Source organism: Salvelinus namaycush, chromosome 29 (genome assembly GCF_016432855.1).
Source record: "Salvelinus namaycush isolate Seneca chromosome 29, SaNama_1.0, whole genome shotgun sequence".
NCBI lineage: Eukaryota > Metazoa > Chordata > Actinopteri > Salmoniformes > Salmonidae > Salvelinus > Salvelinus namaycush.
The window spans coordinates 7,279,001-7,296,904 of record NC_052335.1 but is presented as its reverse complement, the minus strand read 5'-3'; the positions used below and the strand labels follow the sequence as shown (position 1 = coordinate 7,296,904).

The window sequence follows — 17,904 nt, the reverse complement described above, 5'->3', positions numbered from 1 at the left end:
TACAAAAAGAAACCCAATCACGAGCTGCCCAGTGACACGAGCCTACCAGACGAGCTAAATGCCTTCTATGCTCGCTTCGAGGCAAGCAACACGGAACAATGCAAGAGCATCCGCATATTCTTGTTCTGAGAAATGAAGGCTATTCCATGTGAGAAATTGTTATGAATAATGACTAAATTATGTATACATTTAACATAGAACTATAACTAACAGAATTCTACCCTGTCACTGTATGAAATTTATTAGAATTATAAATCTGATGTGGGTAGTTTTAGTCAGAATTAGAAGGACTTTTTGTTCCTTTTTAGTATGTAAGCAGGGTGCAAGTGTGAGACAAAGTATGAGATAAGAGAAGCTATCGACAGACAAGCTGTACTACTGTGTTCCTTTCAGGACATTCTGTCCCCACCCAGGCAGGGGAGAGACCTTGGGCTTGTAGTAGATTGTATAACAGGTGGCAGACAATGTATGAGAAGGAGAAGACTTGTGAACTATATTGTCATTGTCTTAGAGGAGGAGGGACAGTTATGACGAAATGAGAAGTATATAAAACAATGTACATATAAGGATGGGCAGAGCTCTCGTAAATAAACATTGACTATTGTAGACTGGCCTCTGTCCATTTCATTTCAACAAGAACCTTACAAATTCTTGGTAACAGACCGAGTAGTTTAATTGAAATTCAGTTTATGAACATTGAGAACATAATTATCTTAACAGAAATTGCCAAGAAACTGAAGATCTTGTACAACGCTGTGTACTACTCCCTTCACAGAACAGAGCAAACTGGCTTTAACCAGGATAGAAAGAGGAGTGGGAGGCCCCGGTGCACAAGTGAGCAAGAGGACAAGTACATTAGTGTCTAGTTTGAGAAACAGACACCTCACAAGTTCTCAACTGGCAGTTTCATTAAAATTGTACCCGCAAAACACCAGTCTCAAGGTTAACAGTGAAGAGGCGTCTCCGGGATGATGGCCTTCTAGGCAGAGATGCAAAGAAAAAGCTTTATCTCAGACTGGCCAATAAAAAGAAAAGATTATGATGGGCAAAAGAACAGACACTGGATAGAGGCACTCTGCCTAGAAGGCCAGCATCCCGGAGTCGCCTCTTCACTGTTGACGTTGAGACTGGTCCTTTGCGGGTACTATTTAATGAAGCTGCCAGTTGAGGACTTGTGATGCGTCAATTTGACGTTATATTAAACGGACATTATTTTTGCTTTTCTTTAAAAAAACAAGGACATTTCTAAGTGACCCCAAACTTTTGAACGGTAGTGTACATGTTTCAAGCAGACCACGATATTCCTGTGCCCAAGAAAGCCAAAGTAACATGTCTAAATGACTATCGCCCCGTAGTACTCACATCTGTAACCATGAAATGCTGGTCATGGCTCACATCAACACTATCATCCCAGACACCCTGGACCCACTCCAAATCGCATATCGTCCAAACAGATCCATAGATGAAACAATCTCTATTGCACTCCACACTGTACTTTCCCACTTAGACAAAAGGAGCACCGACGTGAGAATGCTGTTTATTAACTACAGCTCAGCGTTCAACACCATAGTGATGAGCTTTGAGGGCACTAAGCTAAGGTCCCTGGAACTGAACACGTCCTCTGATTCAGAGGGGTTGGGTTAAATGTGGAAGACACATTTCAGTTGAAGGCATTCAGTTGTACAACTGACTAGATATCCCCCTTTCCCTCTGCAACTGGATCCTGGGCTTCCTGATGGGCCTCCCCCAGGTGGTGAAGGTAGGCAACACCACATTCACCATGCTGACCCTCAACACAGGGGCGCCACACAGTCTTGTACAACCAACCATGTGGGGACACACAATTCAGTCCAATTCAAAATCCTATTCTCCCTAACACTAACCTGAAAACCTAACGCTAATCTTTAACGCTAAACCCCCTAGAAATAGCATTTGACCTTGTGGGGACCAAATAAATGTCCCCAGTTGGTCAATTTTTGATTAGTTTACTATTGAGGGAACTTCTGGTCCCCACAAGTAGTTAAAAACGAACACACACGCTGCTGCTGTTACTACTGTGTATTATCTATCCTGAGGCCTTGTCACTTCACCCCTATCTATATGTACACAACATAGCTACAGTTGAAGTCGGAAGTTTACATACACTTAGGTTGAGTCATTAAAACTTGTTTTTCAACCACTCCACAAATTTCTTGTTAACAAAACTATAGTTTTGGCAAGTTGGTTAGGACATCTACTTTGTGCATGACACACAATTGTTTACCGACCGATTATTTCACTGTATCACAATTCCAGTGGGTCAGAAGTTTACAAACACTAAGTTGACTGTGCCTTTAAACAGCTTGGAAAATTCCAGAAAATGATGCCATGGCTTTAGAAGCTTCTGTTAGGCTACTTGACATAATTTGAGTCAACTGGAAGTGTACCTGTGGATGTATTTCAAGGCCTACCTTCAAACTCAGTGCCTCTTTGCTTGACATCATGTGTAAATCAAAAGAAATCAGCCAAGACCTCAGAAAAAAAATTGTCACAAGTCTGGTTCATCCTTGGGAGCAATTTCCAAACGCCTGAAGGTACCACGTTCATCTGTACAAATAATAGTACGCAAGTATAAACACCATGGGACCACGCAGCTATCATACCGCTCAGGAAGGAGTTCTGTCTCTTAGAGATGAACGTACTTAGGTGCGAAAAGTGTAAATCAATCCCAGAACAGCAGCAAAGGACCTTGTGAAGATGCTGGAGGAAACAGGTACAAAAGTATCTATATCCACAGTAAAACGAGTCCTATATCGACATAACCTGAAAGGCCACTCAGCAAGGAAGAAGCCACTGGTCCAAAACCGCCATAAAAAAGACAAGACCACGGTTTGAAACTGCACATGGGGACAAATATCGTACTTTTTGGAGAAATGTCCTCTGGTCTGATGAAACAAAAATATAACTTTTTGGCCATAATGACCATCATTATGTTTGGAGGAAATAGGGGGAGGCTTGCAAGCCGGAGAACACCATCCCAACCGTGAAGCACGGGGGTGGCAGCATCATGTTGTGGGGGTGCCTTGCTGCAGGAGGAACTGGTGCACTTCACAAAATAGATGGCATCACGAGGCAGGAAAATTATGTGGATATATTGAAGCAACATCTCAAGACATCAGTCAGGAAGTTAAAGCTTGGTCGCAAATGGGTCATCCAAATGGACAATGAGTCCAAGCATACTTCCAAAGTTGTGGCAAAATGGCTTAAGGACAACAAAGTCAAGCCCTGACCTCAATCCTATAGAAAAATTATGGGCAGAACTGAAAAAGCGTGTGCGAGCAAGGAGGCCTACAAACCTGACTCAGTTACACCAGCTCTGTCAGGAGGAATGGGCCAAAATTCACTCAACTTATTGTGGGAAGCTTGTGGAAGGCTACTCGAAATGTTTGACCCAAGTTAAACAATTTAAAGGCAAAGCTACCAAATACTAATTGAGTGTATGTAAACTTCTGACCCACTGGGAATGTGATGAAAGAAATAAAAGCTGAAATAAAATCACATTTCACATTCTTAAAATAAAGTGGTGATCCTAACTGACCTAAGACAGGGAATTTTTACTAGGATTAAAATGTCAGGAATTGTGAAAAACTGAGTTTAAACGTATTTGGCTAAGGTGTATGTAAACTTCCGACTTAAACTGTACCTCAATTATCTAGTACCCCTGCACATCGTTTGTATAGTGCCATGTTATTTTGAATCATTATTCTTATGTTATTTACTGTGTATTTATTCCCCATGTCCCTATTTTTATTCTTTATTTAATAAATATATATTATCTTTAAATCTGCATTGCTGGGAAAAGGACCCGTAAGTAAGCATTTCACCTGTTGTCTACAAAGTACGTGACACATAAAATTTGATTGGATTACAGTCCTAGTTAGTGGACTTATGGTCGTACCGTACTGTCTCACTACATTCAATTGTCTTTCTTTATCTCATCTTCCAACGATATCAGTGCTTTGAGTAAATTATATTTACAAGTCAAGTAGAGACACTGCATATCTATAGATATACATACAGCTGAATCAGGAGTCTGTGTGCTTCCATAGATTCAAAGTGCATTTGGCCCTATGGGTTTCCCTCCCTCCCCCACCCCACCCCACAGTAGAGCAGCTCAGGTGGGTGTAACACCTCCAGACTCAGGTCACAGGCTGGAGGCTTGGGCCTGCTGCTGTGTGTGGTGAGTTGTGACGGGGGTCGCGGGTTCACTGTCCTTGGGCCCCTCCACCCCCCGTGCGTACATCAGCACCAGAGTGACTGTGGCAAATGTGACAGCGTTGACGGGAAAAGCCCTGAGCAGGGTGGAGGTGAGACCTCTCGTGAACACTATGAGCCCCTCCCTCTTCACACTCTTCCGCACGCAGTCAGCGATGCTGCTGTACTGGTAGACTCCGCCCACCCCGTCCGCCTGGAGGCGGGACTTAATCACGTCCACAGGATAGGTGGACAGCCAGCAGGTGACCCCGGACATTCCGCCGGCAAATAGCAGCTTGGGGATCATGTAACGGTCGCCGGGCTCGCAGCCAATGGAGCGGGTCAGGATGTCGTAAGTCAGGAAGTAGACTCCAAAGCAGGGGGTCTCTCGGATCAATGTGGTGACCATGCCGCGGTTCACGCCCCGCAGCCCCTCCCGCTTGTAGATATGTGCTAGACAGTCCAGGGAATTCTTGTACAGCTTCCTCTTGGACTTCTTCTCCCCAGTGCCTTAGTAACACAGTAGAAAAATAAAGTTTTAATACATGAAGGTTGCCAAAACAGGTCAAATACTTGTTCATGAATTCATAAGCATATACAGGTAACTGCCAAAATAAAGGAAACACCAACATAAAGTGTTTTAATAGAGCATTGGGCCAGCATGAGCGAGAACTGATTCAATCCAACTGGGCATAGATTCTACAAGTTTCTGGAACTCAATTGGAGGGATGCTAAATTCCATCATTTGGAGTTTTGTTGATGGTGGTGGAAAACATTCTCAGGCACCCCTCCAGAATCTCCCATATGTGTTCAATTGGGTTGAGATCTGGTGACTGAGATGGCCACGGCATATGGTTTACATCGTTTTCATGCTCTTTAACCCATTCAGTGACCAACAAGTCCAGCCGATCTTCAGCATCCAAAAAAAGAAGGAATCATTTATCATCCTCCCTTTTATAATCAAATGATGCCGCCTCCTATGGAAACCCCCCTCAGTGCTAACCATTCTCTACCTTCGAACAGTTTTGAAGCGATCAACCGCGATTAAAACTCCAGCCACACTCTACCATCTCCCACTAATTTTAAAAGGGTCAAATGTGGTTCCAACATGCCAAAATAAAGAACACTCTGAACTTAGACAACAAGCAAATGTCAACTTCAGGTCATATGTGTCACGTTCTGACCTTAGTTTCTTTTTAAATGTCTTTGTGTTATGTTGGTCAGGGCGTGAGTTGGGGTGGGCAGTCTGTTCTTTTTTCTAGGTTGTTTGTTTTCTATGTGTTTGGCCTGGTGTGGTTCCCAATCAGAGGCAGCTGTTTATCGTTGTCTCTGATTGGGAGCCATATTTAGGTAGCCTGTTTTCCATTGTGTGTGGTTGTTTCCGTTTCAGTGTTTTCACCATTCGGGACTGTTTCGGTTTTCATTTTGATTCTCTTGTTCTTTTTGGATTCATTCTATTAAAATATATTATGGATACGTACCACGCTGCACATTGATCCGATATTTCCTACTCCTCCTCAGACGAAGAGTACGAAAGCCGTTACAATATGACACTTTCAATTTCACAGGCACACCAATTCTGATCTTTTGAAAAAATGAAAGAAAGAAAAATCACAATTGGGCTGCCTGTTTAAATGCAGTGTTTGTTCAGTATAAAAAGTCAGGAAGCAGTGTAGCGCGCGACGCACACTGGTTCAGCTCGCCGTCATGCTCTTGCTCTCTTCTTTACCCTTTACAGTTTAACAAAGATCGTGTAGCAAAAGACGCAGATGATTATGATACCAAGACAGCATCTCCCTTCCTCTGCCCATCTGGTATGGTTAGAAGACCACATTCACCAGCAGTGTGAACGTTCACCAGAGGCCTCTTCTTACAGCTCCTCCAAATGTCTTCCAGAACTCCTTCTCTCCATCTTTAGCCTCCATCTGCCCAGAGTGGTACCTTAGGTGATGACCTGGTTTCACCCTAGCCATACAAAATGTGCACAATGGATGACCATTTTCTTCTTCAGACTGTTTTTAGCTGTCAGAGAGCATGGTAGTAGTCTTTTTTCATAGTACGGAAAAGCTCTGTGTTATGGTGATACCTTGCATCTGTATAAGTATCTGGGCCAGTAAAGCACTTTATTCAGGTGATACACTCATGTAGATACAAGGTAGAGTATCTTGGCCAGCTCCACGGGGCAGCAGATGACACACTGGATGGCACCGGCTGAAACCCCGACCAGGAACTGGTTCATAGGGGTGTCATGGAATGCCAATATACGCAATCCAAACACAATGGCGTTGATGAAGGTTCGGCCCATCATGGGAGAGCCGATGCTTTTGTACTGCCCAAACAGCTGTCACATTGTCCAGGTAGTAGTAAGGTTGAGGAGTTGCCAAGCAGTCGCATCATGGTGGCACTGATATAGAGGTAGAGGACTAGTGCCCAAAAGCCAGTTTTAGCATGGACAGCGCCATTGACGACTTTCGCCACTGAAGTAGTCAACTTGGTAAGACTTCCTATGGGTTAAGGAAGGATCACGAGTCCATCCAGGTCATCAAAAGGGATAAGACAATGAATTATACTTGTGAGCAAACATTCCAGAACTGCAAGTGACAGTAAATCGCCAGCCTTGGTTTTATACCTGTTCAAAATCAAATCAATGCTGCAGTTCAAAGTAAAGGAGTGGGGCTACCACATCTATCAACCATTAGTTTGTTACAAAAATATCAGTGTCTCCATCTTTTGATTTATCTATTTTTCAAGCTCATCTTTGTAACAGCAAACCTAAACCCACAAGAGAGACTCAAACATTGAGGACACCAAAACTAATTGAGATTGAAAAATGTTCCTTCCCCTTTTTAAATGATATATCAGATTATCTGACATACCTGGTACATATTGCATCTTGCCACAGAGCTAGAGTCCAAATTATTTGCAATTGCTAGTTGTTAACTTTAGCCTCAGTTGGGTCTAGGACTGAAGGAGTATGAGAATATTAAAATGAATACAATAAAACATTATGGTTACATAAACACATGACATGAGACAGTATATAAAAGAGGTGAAATGAACAGTTAGCACTGGAAAGTCTGATTGGCATACTGAATTCCACTCAATATTTCTTTCCCCCCATTACTCCACAACCACAATTCAGGAGACTGCAGGACAGCAGCATTACAAGGGTTGTGGCTGTTTTATCCAAGCAGCAAACAACCCCTAACCAACCAGAATATTGTTACATTCAACAATTCAGTACAATGTCATAGTGGATACCGGTATTTTAGAGACAGTCATTATGATGTCATAGTGACTCTTTAAGAGAACGTCATTATGTCATTGCGGCCGTTTTAGGGAAAGGGAATATGTAGTCAGCTGCACAACAATGCATTCAACCAAAATGTGTCTTCCGCATTTAACCCAAATGAATCAGAGAGGTGCGGGGAATGTCATTATGTCGTAGTGGCCAGAGAGATGCGGCTAACGCCATTGTCATAGTGGGAGTTTTAGAGCATTCCATTATGTCATAAACCAGGTTTCCATGCACGTCCTGTTGAAAAACAAATTATAGTGGGACTAAGCGCAAACCAGATGGGATGGCGTATCGCTGCAGAATGCTGTGGTAGCCATGCTGGTTAAGTGCGCCTTGACTCCTAAATAAACCAGTGTCACCAGCAAAGCACCCCCAGACCATCATACCTCCTCCTCCATGCTTCACGGTGGGAACCACACATGCGGAGAGCATCCGTTCACCTACTCTGCGTCTCACAAAACCATGGCGGTTGGAACCAAAAATCTCAAATTTGGACTCGTCAGACCAAAGCACAGATTTCCACCGGTCTAATGTCCATTGCTCGCGTTTCTTGGCCCAAGCAAGTCTCTTCTTATTATTGGTGTTCTTTAGTGGTTTCTTTGCAGCAAATCGACCATAAAGGGCTGATTCACACAGTCGCCTCAAAACAGTTGATGTTAAGATGTGTCCGTTATTTGAACTCTGTGAAGCATTTATTTGGCCTGCAATCTGAGGTGCAGCTAATGAACTAATCCTCTGCAGCAGAAGTAACTCTGGGTCTTCTTTTCCTGTGGCGGTTCTCATGAGAGCCAGTTTACCCATAGCACTTGATGGTTTTTGCACTGCACTTGAAGAAACTTTCAAAGTTCTCTGAATTTTCCAGATTGACTGACCTTCATGTCTTAAAGTAATGATGGACTGTCATTTCTCTTTGCTTATTTGAGCTGTTCTTGCCATAATATGGACTTGGTCTTTTACCAAATAGGGCTATCTTCTGTATACCACCCGTACCTTGTCACAACACAACGGATTGGCTCAAATGCATTAAAAAGGAAAGAAATTGCACAAATGTCCTTTTAACACCTGTTAATTGAAATGCATTCCAGGTGACTACCTCATGAAGCTGGTTGAGAGAATGCAAAGAGTGTGCAAAGCTATCATTAAGGCAAAGGGTGGCTACTTTGAAGAATCTAAAATAACATTTTGATTACTACATGATTCCATGTGTTATTTCATAGCGAAGACAACTATTATTCTACAATGTAGAAAATAGTAAAAATAAAGAAAAACCCTTGAATGAGTTGGTGTCCAAACTTGTGACAGGTACTGTGTATGTAGCCTACTATATGAATACCCTCATACAAGAACTTACAAATGTTCCCATCATACATATAGGAGAGAGATCTGCCAAAATGTGGAAATACTACTCAGTTGCTCACAAACCAGTAAAAAATAGACATAAACACCCAATTACAAACCCTCTAATGGCCAGGAGTTAACAGTAACAGATACACTAAAGAACACAGGATGAGGAGAGCCAATGGCTTATCAGTCCAAGAGAACAACTAGATTAGTTAACAGCAACGATAGTAGCATTCAGGCTCAACTAATAATAACAACAACATTCGGATACTGAGCAAACATGCATGAAGCTAACATTACACAAACAAAAATCCTCACTCCAGCATTTGCGATATTTATAGAGTAAAGTAAAATTAAGCTCACACTTACACACAAGTAAAACACCAAACTTCACATTATTCAGTAAAACACAAAAAACATGACATTGTTGCCAACTCTAACAGTGATTAACACTTGTGTTCAAACACAAAACATCACATTCTGGGCTTTCCTTCAGCATTCAGATATCGCTCAGGTACAGTATATGTTGTGTTTCAGTTTAGACATGAGAAGTGCTTTAGTTCAACTACTACTCGACAGTACATATAAATCTCCTTACAGGCCAACGTAGACTACTGAATAGTAACTGTGCAAGGAGGACAGAGCTATACGAGAATAAACTGCATAATCAGATCATACCGTGCTAGTTAGTAGGCTTGTGGCTGTACCAGTTAGTTCCAGTGACATAACCATAACCTTAACGCTTTTGGTTTCTGGAAGAAATACAAAAAGGTCCGACATAAGGGGCAGATCACGTTTGGGGTTCAACCTCTGTCTCTCATTAAATTCCATTTTGTTTCTTGATCTCATCTTTCAAATATATCAGTGCTTCGACATCTCCATTTCAGTTAAAATGCTAACGTCATTAGGCAGGAAATAAACCCGCCCAGAGTAAATTAGATTTATAGTCTCACACTGCGTATCTATAGATCAGGAATCCGGAGCCTATGGGTTTCCATACTCAGAGATTCAAAGGGCATTGGACCACTACCTCCCCCACCCCACAGTAGAGCAGCTCAGGTGGGAGTAACACCTCCAGACTCAGGTCACAGGCTGGAGGCTTGGGCCTGCTGCTGTAGCTGTGTGTAGTGAGCTGTGACGGGGGGCCCCGGCTCACAGTCCTTGGGGCCTTCTTTCACCCCCTGTGCATACAGCAGCAACAGCATGATTGTTGTGAAAGTGGCAGCATTGATGGGATACGCCCTGAGCAGGGTGGAGGTGAGTCCTTGCGTGAACACTCTGTGCCCCTCCCTCCTCAGCGAAGCTGTTGTACTGCTAGACTACGCCCACCTGGAGGCTAGACTTAATCACGTCCACGGGATAGGTGGACAGCCAGGAGGTGATCCCAGACATCTCGCCGGTAAATGAACACAGTGGCCTCCATTATTCTTAAATGGAAGAATTTTGGAACCACCAAGACACTTCCTAGAGCTGGTCGTCCGGCTAAACTGATCAATCGGGGGAGGAGGGTCTTGGTCAGGGAGGTAACCAAGAACCCGATGGTCACTCTGACGGCACTACAGAGTTCCTCTGTGGAGATGGGAGAACCTTCCAGAAGGACAACCATCTCTGCAGCACTCCACCAATCAGGCCTTTATGGTAGAATGGCCAGACAGATGCCACGCCTCAGTAAAAAGGCACATGACAGCCCACTTGGAGTTTGCCAAAAGGTACCTAAAGGACTCTCTGGTCTGATGAAACCAAGATTGAACTCTATGGCCTGAATGCCAAGCGTCACGTCTGGAGGAAACCTGGCACCATCCCTACGGTGAAGCATGGTGGTGGCAGCATCATGCTGTGGGGATGTTTTTTCAGCGGCAGGGACTGGGAGACTAGTCCGGATCGAGGGAAAGATGAACGCCGCAAAGTACAGAGAGATCCTCGATGAAAAGTGCTCTGGAGCAGGTTAAGACCTCAAACTGGGCCGAACGTACACTTTCTAACAGGACAATGACCCTAAAGACACAGCCAAGACAACGCAGGAGTGGCTACGGGACCAGTCTCTGAATGTCCTTGAGTGGCCCAGCCAGAACCCTGACTTGAACCCGATTGAACATCTCTGGAGAGTCCTGGGAGAAACTACCCAAATAAAGCTTGTAGGGTCAAAGAAGAAATTTGCTATTTTTTTTTACAAAACCTACTTTTTGCTTTGTCATTATGGGGTATTGTGTGTAGAATGATGAGGGAAAAAATACAATTTAATCCATTTTAGAATAAGGCTGTAATGTAACAACATGTGGAAAAAGTCAAGGGGTCTGAATACTTTCTGAATGCACTGTACCTCACTCATATTGATATCGATACATGATTTTCATGTATTTTATATATATTTCCACACTATGAGGTTGGAATAATACTGTGAAATTTAGAAAATGATAATGCCTTTTTAATGTAAGAGTCATTTGAAAAGACTGCCTGAAATGTCTGCCTGTTTTGGTGGGATGGAGTATTGGCCAATAAGAAAGAGTTACAAACATCTCTGCCAATAACAGCTAGTTTTCAGTTCTCTCCACTCCACTCCCAGAAAGTCTTAGCTAAATGCTTGCTTGAGAAATTGCTCTTTTTGTTTATTTTTTACCATTTTCATTTAAAACAATCACAGTAAGGTACTTTCATTGTTACCCAGAAATTATTTGATATTGAGATCAAAAGAGCTGCATTGGACCTTTAAGCAGTTGGAGAGAATGGTAGTTGTCGCCACTCTTTCTATGTAAAAGCCCATTATTTTGGTAATCCCTACCTTGCATCTGCATGCGTGTCTTGGCCAACTCCATGGGGCAGCAGATGACACACTGTATTGCCCCAGCTGCGGCTCCAGCCAGGAACTGGTTCATAGGGGTGTCATGGCCCAGGTAACGCATGGTGTTGCCCTGCACTCCAAACACTATGGCATTGACAAAGGTTAAGCCCATCATGGGGGAGCCGATGCCTTTGTACAGCCCAAACATCTGGGTAGGGAGGAGGAAAGGGATGGGAAGGCGAAAGGGAAGGGGAGATGGAGGGTGAAGGATGGCGAGATGGGGCAGGTAGAGAAAGAAAAGTAAAAGTAGAGGCATTAGAAAGAGACTGTTCAAGGCTATGGACTCTTGTGTATTTAAAGGGAGCCACATAATTCTAAATAAATCAAATATGGGATTCGAACTGATCTAGACAATAACATTGATAGAACCCACAATATTGAAGCAGATAATGTTTTTATTTTTTTATTTTTTTTACACCGTTTATAAGCCATCTATAAGAGAAAACAAACCAAAGTACTTATTCCCCAATACCCTTACCAGTGCCCCTTCTATTCCACCCTATTCCAGCCCTGTGAGTATTTCAGCTGGCCCATAGCAATGGCATCCCATTCAGTCACAAGACCAGACCGGTTCATCTGACAGACAGGATCAGCCCCCAGGACACACTGCTCTCAATAACACCACAACAAATGCCAAAACATCTTTAGGCCAAGAGACCCAATGAGCCATAACCTCTGAATAACTCAAGCAGAGCATACCTCAATGTGCTTGTGCTGATAAGAGAGTGGCCTAAGTGTCAAACAAAACTGTAGCCTATAGGGTTACAATCTACCAAATAACTTGACATGGGTGACAATCACCTGTTGAAATATAAAAATCGGAGACAGTTTCCACTAAATGATAAAGATGTATGTAGGACTTACTGACTCCTGCCGTACGATGGACTGGAAACAGTGGTAGGTCCCGCGGTAAAGAGGCTTGTCCACATTTTGGACCTGTAGTCTCACCTGCAATACAAACACAGGTTTGTGTCAAAGGTAAAAATAGAACCTGGATGGCCAATCAGCATCCCTCCTGAACCAACAAACACTTTCTGACAACGCTATCAAATCATAGGAACAAAAAGGGAGGGAATACGGAGTATGATGCCATTACACACAAATATATGTACTGCAATGAAGTGTACAAACATGGTTTTTCTGACACAACTTGGTGAACCACATTAAGTCAGACATCAAAGAGTTACTAGAGGCTATATGTTGATAGGGGATGGGAAAGGGTCCTATTCTTGTTGTGGTTCAACAAAACCAAGACAGTCAAAGTGAGACAGACAGGTGGATGGTTTGACCTTTGCTGTACTTACTACAGTGTACTGTTGTGAAGAAGTATCTACTAACACTGTAAGACTTTTTCTGTGAAATGAAGAAAGTCCCTGTTACAGGTAACAAGAAAATCTCCCACAATTATTAAGCCTATGTAAGCTAAGGATGTGTACAAAAATCATCAACATACATACAAATAGCACCTGTTATAGTGTCGAGATCACCCCTTTACCCTAACCATACCGTATTGCTGCTTTCGTGGTTGGTCTGAAATAAGCAGCAACTCTATTGAACTTTGTGACTTGCAAGCTTTATTTGCATATAAGGGGAAAAAAACAAGAAAAACTAAACGTACCTTAACCGTGTCAAAAGGGTGTCCTACTAAGACTCCGGCAGCACCTGAAGAGAAGAATGAGAGAGCCATTATAGACAGGATAGCTGAGATCAAATTGTTTCAAGTAAAAATTGGTCTACTGCACTGTATTTGTTACACTGGATTATTCAGACAGGTTTGAGAAGTTGTATTCTGGTAGGGGGGATAAATCTAAACTACAGATTTGTACATGCCTTACAGAAACCAAATAAATAGCCGTGTCCGCTATTCAGATCACAAGTTCAGAGATTGGAAACATATACCCTTAATGTTGGCTATCACCTCACATAGAGGATGTCACATCAGACTGCCAAACTACAAGCTGCAATTCTTCTGAGAAGGAAATGTAAACCCTGTCGCCATCAACAACAACCTGTAACCGTAAACAAAGCCAGATGATGGGCAGGATTAGCAGTTGAGACGATTATATTGGTCAATTAAGCCAGACAGGCTAAATTAGGCACCAGTAAAGTATTTGAAATGTATTCAAATAGTATCTGAACCCAGGTCTGAGACAGTGACGCTATATGGATCTAGAAAGTGCTGACTAATACCTGGCAAGGCCACTGGGGAGAGAGCGTGATTCTTCAGGAATAGTCCGGATGACTGCTCTACAAGTTAGCCTACATAACAGGTGTTTAGGAGTACCCAATCCTACCCTTGTTCCGATGCCAGTTTGAGACCTCTCACTACTGACTCTGGTATTTTGGTGTAACCTTACCTAATACAAGCCCTCTCCTCCCCTGGCTCTGACTAGAGTGAAACCTCAGCCCTGGGCCCTGACAGCAACTGTCCTGCTATAGGCCTTGATATAGGCCTACAGAGTTTGGCAGACTATCCTCCATATTGGCACCAACCGTTCCTAAACAATAACATTCTGAAATGAAATGTCTTGTGGACCAGCATGGCCCCATGAAAAAGCCACAACCCAAACAGTTTTCAGATCTCTGGTTACTGGCCATCGGTCTGTGGTCGGTCTGTGCCTCTGGACTGGCTAGAACAGCTAGGCTCATGCTAACTAAGCAGCACCTGCTGTGTCACAGTGGGAGGCCTGGGCCCAGCCAGCCAATAAGAGCCAGGCCACTTCTGTAAGCCAGTTAAAAAAGAGCAGTAGGCATGTGTTGGTTACAAGGGGATCACAAGTCAACACACTGACCTCAGCGAAACTACAACCATGATTTGTGTCTTTGTGAACAGGCAGGCAAGGGACAATTATGGTAATATTTTGTAATAGCTTAGGTATTAATACCACAGTAGCTACAGTGGAACAAACTACCAGTACCTGGGCTGTTTGCAAAGTTTAGTTATTTCTTTCACTTTTTGTTTCTACTTAGAATTTGCAGTGGTACAGTATTATGCAAAGGTCTGTGTCTTCCTGGTACAAGGTAACAAAGTAAGTTATTCATTTCCCTATCAGGGCTCTACGCTGATTTTTTTTTATTTATTTTTTTATACAAGGAGCATGTGTGCGCCTAAGTTGAAAAATGTAGGTGCACAACAAAATATTTTTTTTAGGTGTGCTGGTGCTACTAAATTTTAAAAAATCCAGGTTGCACAGCGAAATATTTAGGCGCATACGCCAGTAAAACGGTCACACTGTAGACTCGTGCCTACAGTCACCTTTGATTGCTTTGAAGGCCTACTGCAAAGAGTTTCCTGGAAATGGTGGGAGATGTCCGTGGAACTGATTTACAAATGCTCAGAGGCTTGTCATCATTTTTGGAGTGTGCCATGTTGGCACCAACAGTTCCAGTCGTAATTCCAATTAGAACTTTATTGTTATGGAACATTTGGTGCCAACATGAAGGTTAGTTTACACCCATGTATGCTTATGGCTCAGCTCGAAATAGTCGGCCTAATAGGCCAACACTTTCATATAATACTAAAGTTGACCTCTGAGTCAAGTCAGACTTTTCCTGCCATTCCACTCACGTTGAGCATGCGGGTCCCTCCCCTATGGCTTTAGAAGTACACCAAGCCACTCCACAGCAGATCCGTGACAGTGGGAGGGAGAGTATGATTGGTCTGTGAAGGGGTGTGTGCGGATGCCTCTCCTTTTCACAGTAGATCTATCTTAGTTTTGTCTGTTGATGGAGCAGTAACTGAAACCAGACGTATCATTAATCATAAATCCTTTCACCAGGGAAGAAATATACTTTTTGCTTTCAACAACATACACGTGTTCTTCCTGGCAGGGCCATCCACTTACTTTATGATCTGACCACCTATAAACTAATCTCATTTAAAAGAATAGTACCAAGGCTACATTGAAGACCACTGGAATCAGATACCCAAATAAGGGCTAACTATGAAATACCCGCTTTTCTGACATAGCATAAGGAGCTACTTTGTTCTGACACCAGATAGCAGACTCAACATGACTTGCACCAACCTGACTTCCAAATATATCTACATTACAACAATTGTCATGTCTACCAACTATTCACAGACTGGTACCCAGACTAACTGTAGCCTACATTCTTTTTTAGCTAACATTCAACATCAAATGACAGGAGTGGAATGTAATAGCTGAACAGAAAATGGCAAGCAGGAGAGGGTACAGTATCTTTAGGTTTTACATTGCTATTGTTAGCTATTTCAGTTATGCAGTGATTGACTTGGGAAGGAGCTCACCGGAGCTGTGTACCTAAAATGTTATACTGCTTGAGCTCCTGTTTCTCTTATAGAATAGTACTCGCTCAAAAGTATTGTGGCGCTCCTGCACCTAAATATAAACCGTACCAGCATCCAAAATGAGTACTGACGCCTATTTCAGTGCAAGTCACGCACTGGTGATGTTACAATAAGACACGGAGTGATTGTTTTCAATGCATTGTCTGAATTGTTCCAGACAGCTATAATGATGTCACGTGTTTTCCATTGCGAGATAGAATTTGGAGAATGTTCCTAGGCTTGTGTGCCGACTTTCGCCAAGAACAAAAGTGTGGTTGATATCACGGAATCGGATTGCATCATACAATGCTAGTAAGCCGGGTGAGGTGAACAAGTCGAGAGTTTCACAATGTCAATGTCAACATTGTCTAAGCTACAGGATGTAAGAATTCATTTCTCAAATAGCACTTTCGGTTTTAGGCCAAGTATATGTGTGTGATTGGTAGGTGTGACGATGGCTAGATGACATAGCTACAGTAAGGCGACAGCTTGTGACGCAGAGCCGAGCGTGTGTGGGTATGGCTAGACATCACTTGCCGACTAAACTCGATCATGGGGTTGAGTTTAATCGGCGAATTTAACCACTAACCAGACAGACGCGGGATGTGCTAGCTAGCCTTCCAACATTGGCTGCAGTACTAGTAGTTAGCTAGAAAACTGTGTGTTTCAAATCAGACTTACCTCCAATGCAGCCAGCAAGAAAGTCCATCACCAGTCTTCAAGCACAAGTTTGCGATTCAGGGTGCAGTGATCTGTCAAGTAACTATTATTAGCTACTTTTTGATACCGACACAGCTTGATGCAACACGTAAATTGCACAGCTAGGCCGGGAAGCCAGCTAACTAGTGAAGCTAGTAGCTAGTTACGTCGCTTACCACCTAGCTAGCTATACTGTAACGTTAGCTGGCTAAAGTCAAGATTCTGTCTAGTCCTAGCTAGGCAAATGTGATATAAACTTGCTAGCTAATATATATGTGTTGAGATATCTGCGGCCGTTAGAATAGAGTTAGCTAGCTACACGACTTCAATGAGCTGTCCTAGCTAGATTATTTTTACCGTCCTCTCTCTGCCATATACTCGGCCTGTCTGACAAACGTTTTTGACAGGTGGCATTGTCATTGAAGGTGTGTACCACCTTGGACATTTTAAATACACCGATTACGTTGCAAAGCGTTTCTTTGGCGGAAGCAAGCGGTTAAAAAACGGGGCGGGACATACCTGCTTTTGTCCAATAGATATTCTAGTTTTTATATGTTTGCTTCCGTTTGGTTATTCAATGGTAAACGGTTTCCGTAATGAATACACCCGTACTTCGGGTAAACATCGTATCCAATCACATTAGTCCCGAAGCCGCGATTCCTCTTTTTCGATTTTACCACAAAAGCGTATTGGTTGTGCACGAAAATACTAGTAATGGGGAGTTAGGCTCTTTTTACTGACTCGGATCTTTTCGACTCATTTAAGTCAGTAATGACCAGGGCATGGAGGACGCCCTACATGTACCAGCGAACGATGAACTTAAAACTCGTGAGACATGATTCTACGAGCCTTTACTCACCATGGAAGGCTTATTGGAGCTGTCATTTGTGACTGAGACAATATACATTTGTTGATTGCTTGGCATACAAATAAGATTACTTCTTGATACATTTTGAACGAGGTCTAGTTGTTGCCCGAACCGGACTAGATTGCGAACGACTCTTGGAGGAACGTATTGCTTGACTGCTGTGAGGGTGAAAAGTGTCCAGACAACTCGCACTACATTTTCCGCTTCAGGCGTTTGCTACATACTTCTCATTGCGGAAAATTAACTAACGTCCCTGGGTAGCCAGGCAAGGTGATAAGCATTCGTTCGCGAACTGCAGCCCCCCAAACGATTCATTA

At 42.9% G+C, this 17,904-nt stretch overlaps 1 protein-coding gene across 3 annotated transcripts; it reads right to left on the bottom strand.

Annotated features, from left to right (window-relative positions):
• Nucleotides 1-3,618: 3,618 nt before the first annotated feature.
• Nucleotides 3,619-17,176, bottom strand: LOC120024605 (mitochondrial basic amino acids transporter-like). 3 transcript variants are annotated; one of them, XM_038968898.1, is made up of 5 exons: nt 16,702-17,176; nt 13,330-13,373; nt 12,576-12,659; nt 11,652-11,859; nt 3,619-4,743 (listed from the first exon to the last, which is right to left on the bottom strand). In XM_038968898.1, exons 1-5 carry the CDS (start codon nt 16,727-16,729, stop codon nt 4,184-4,186), a joined length of 924 nt encoding a protein of 307 aa, XP_038824826.1. In that variant the 5' UTR covers nt 16,730-17,176; the 3' UTR covers nt 3,619-4,183. The 3 variants fall into 3 exon arrangements, with proteins under 3 accessions (XP_038824826.1, XP_038824827.1, XP_038824828.1); XM_038968899.1 differs by lacking the exon at nt 16,702-17,176 and adding an exon at nt 13,611-13,823; XM_038968900.1 differs by lacking the exon at nt 16,702-17,176 and adding an exon at nt 13,630-13,823.
• Nucleotides 17,177-17,904: the final 728 nt, after the last annotated feature.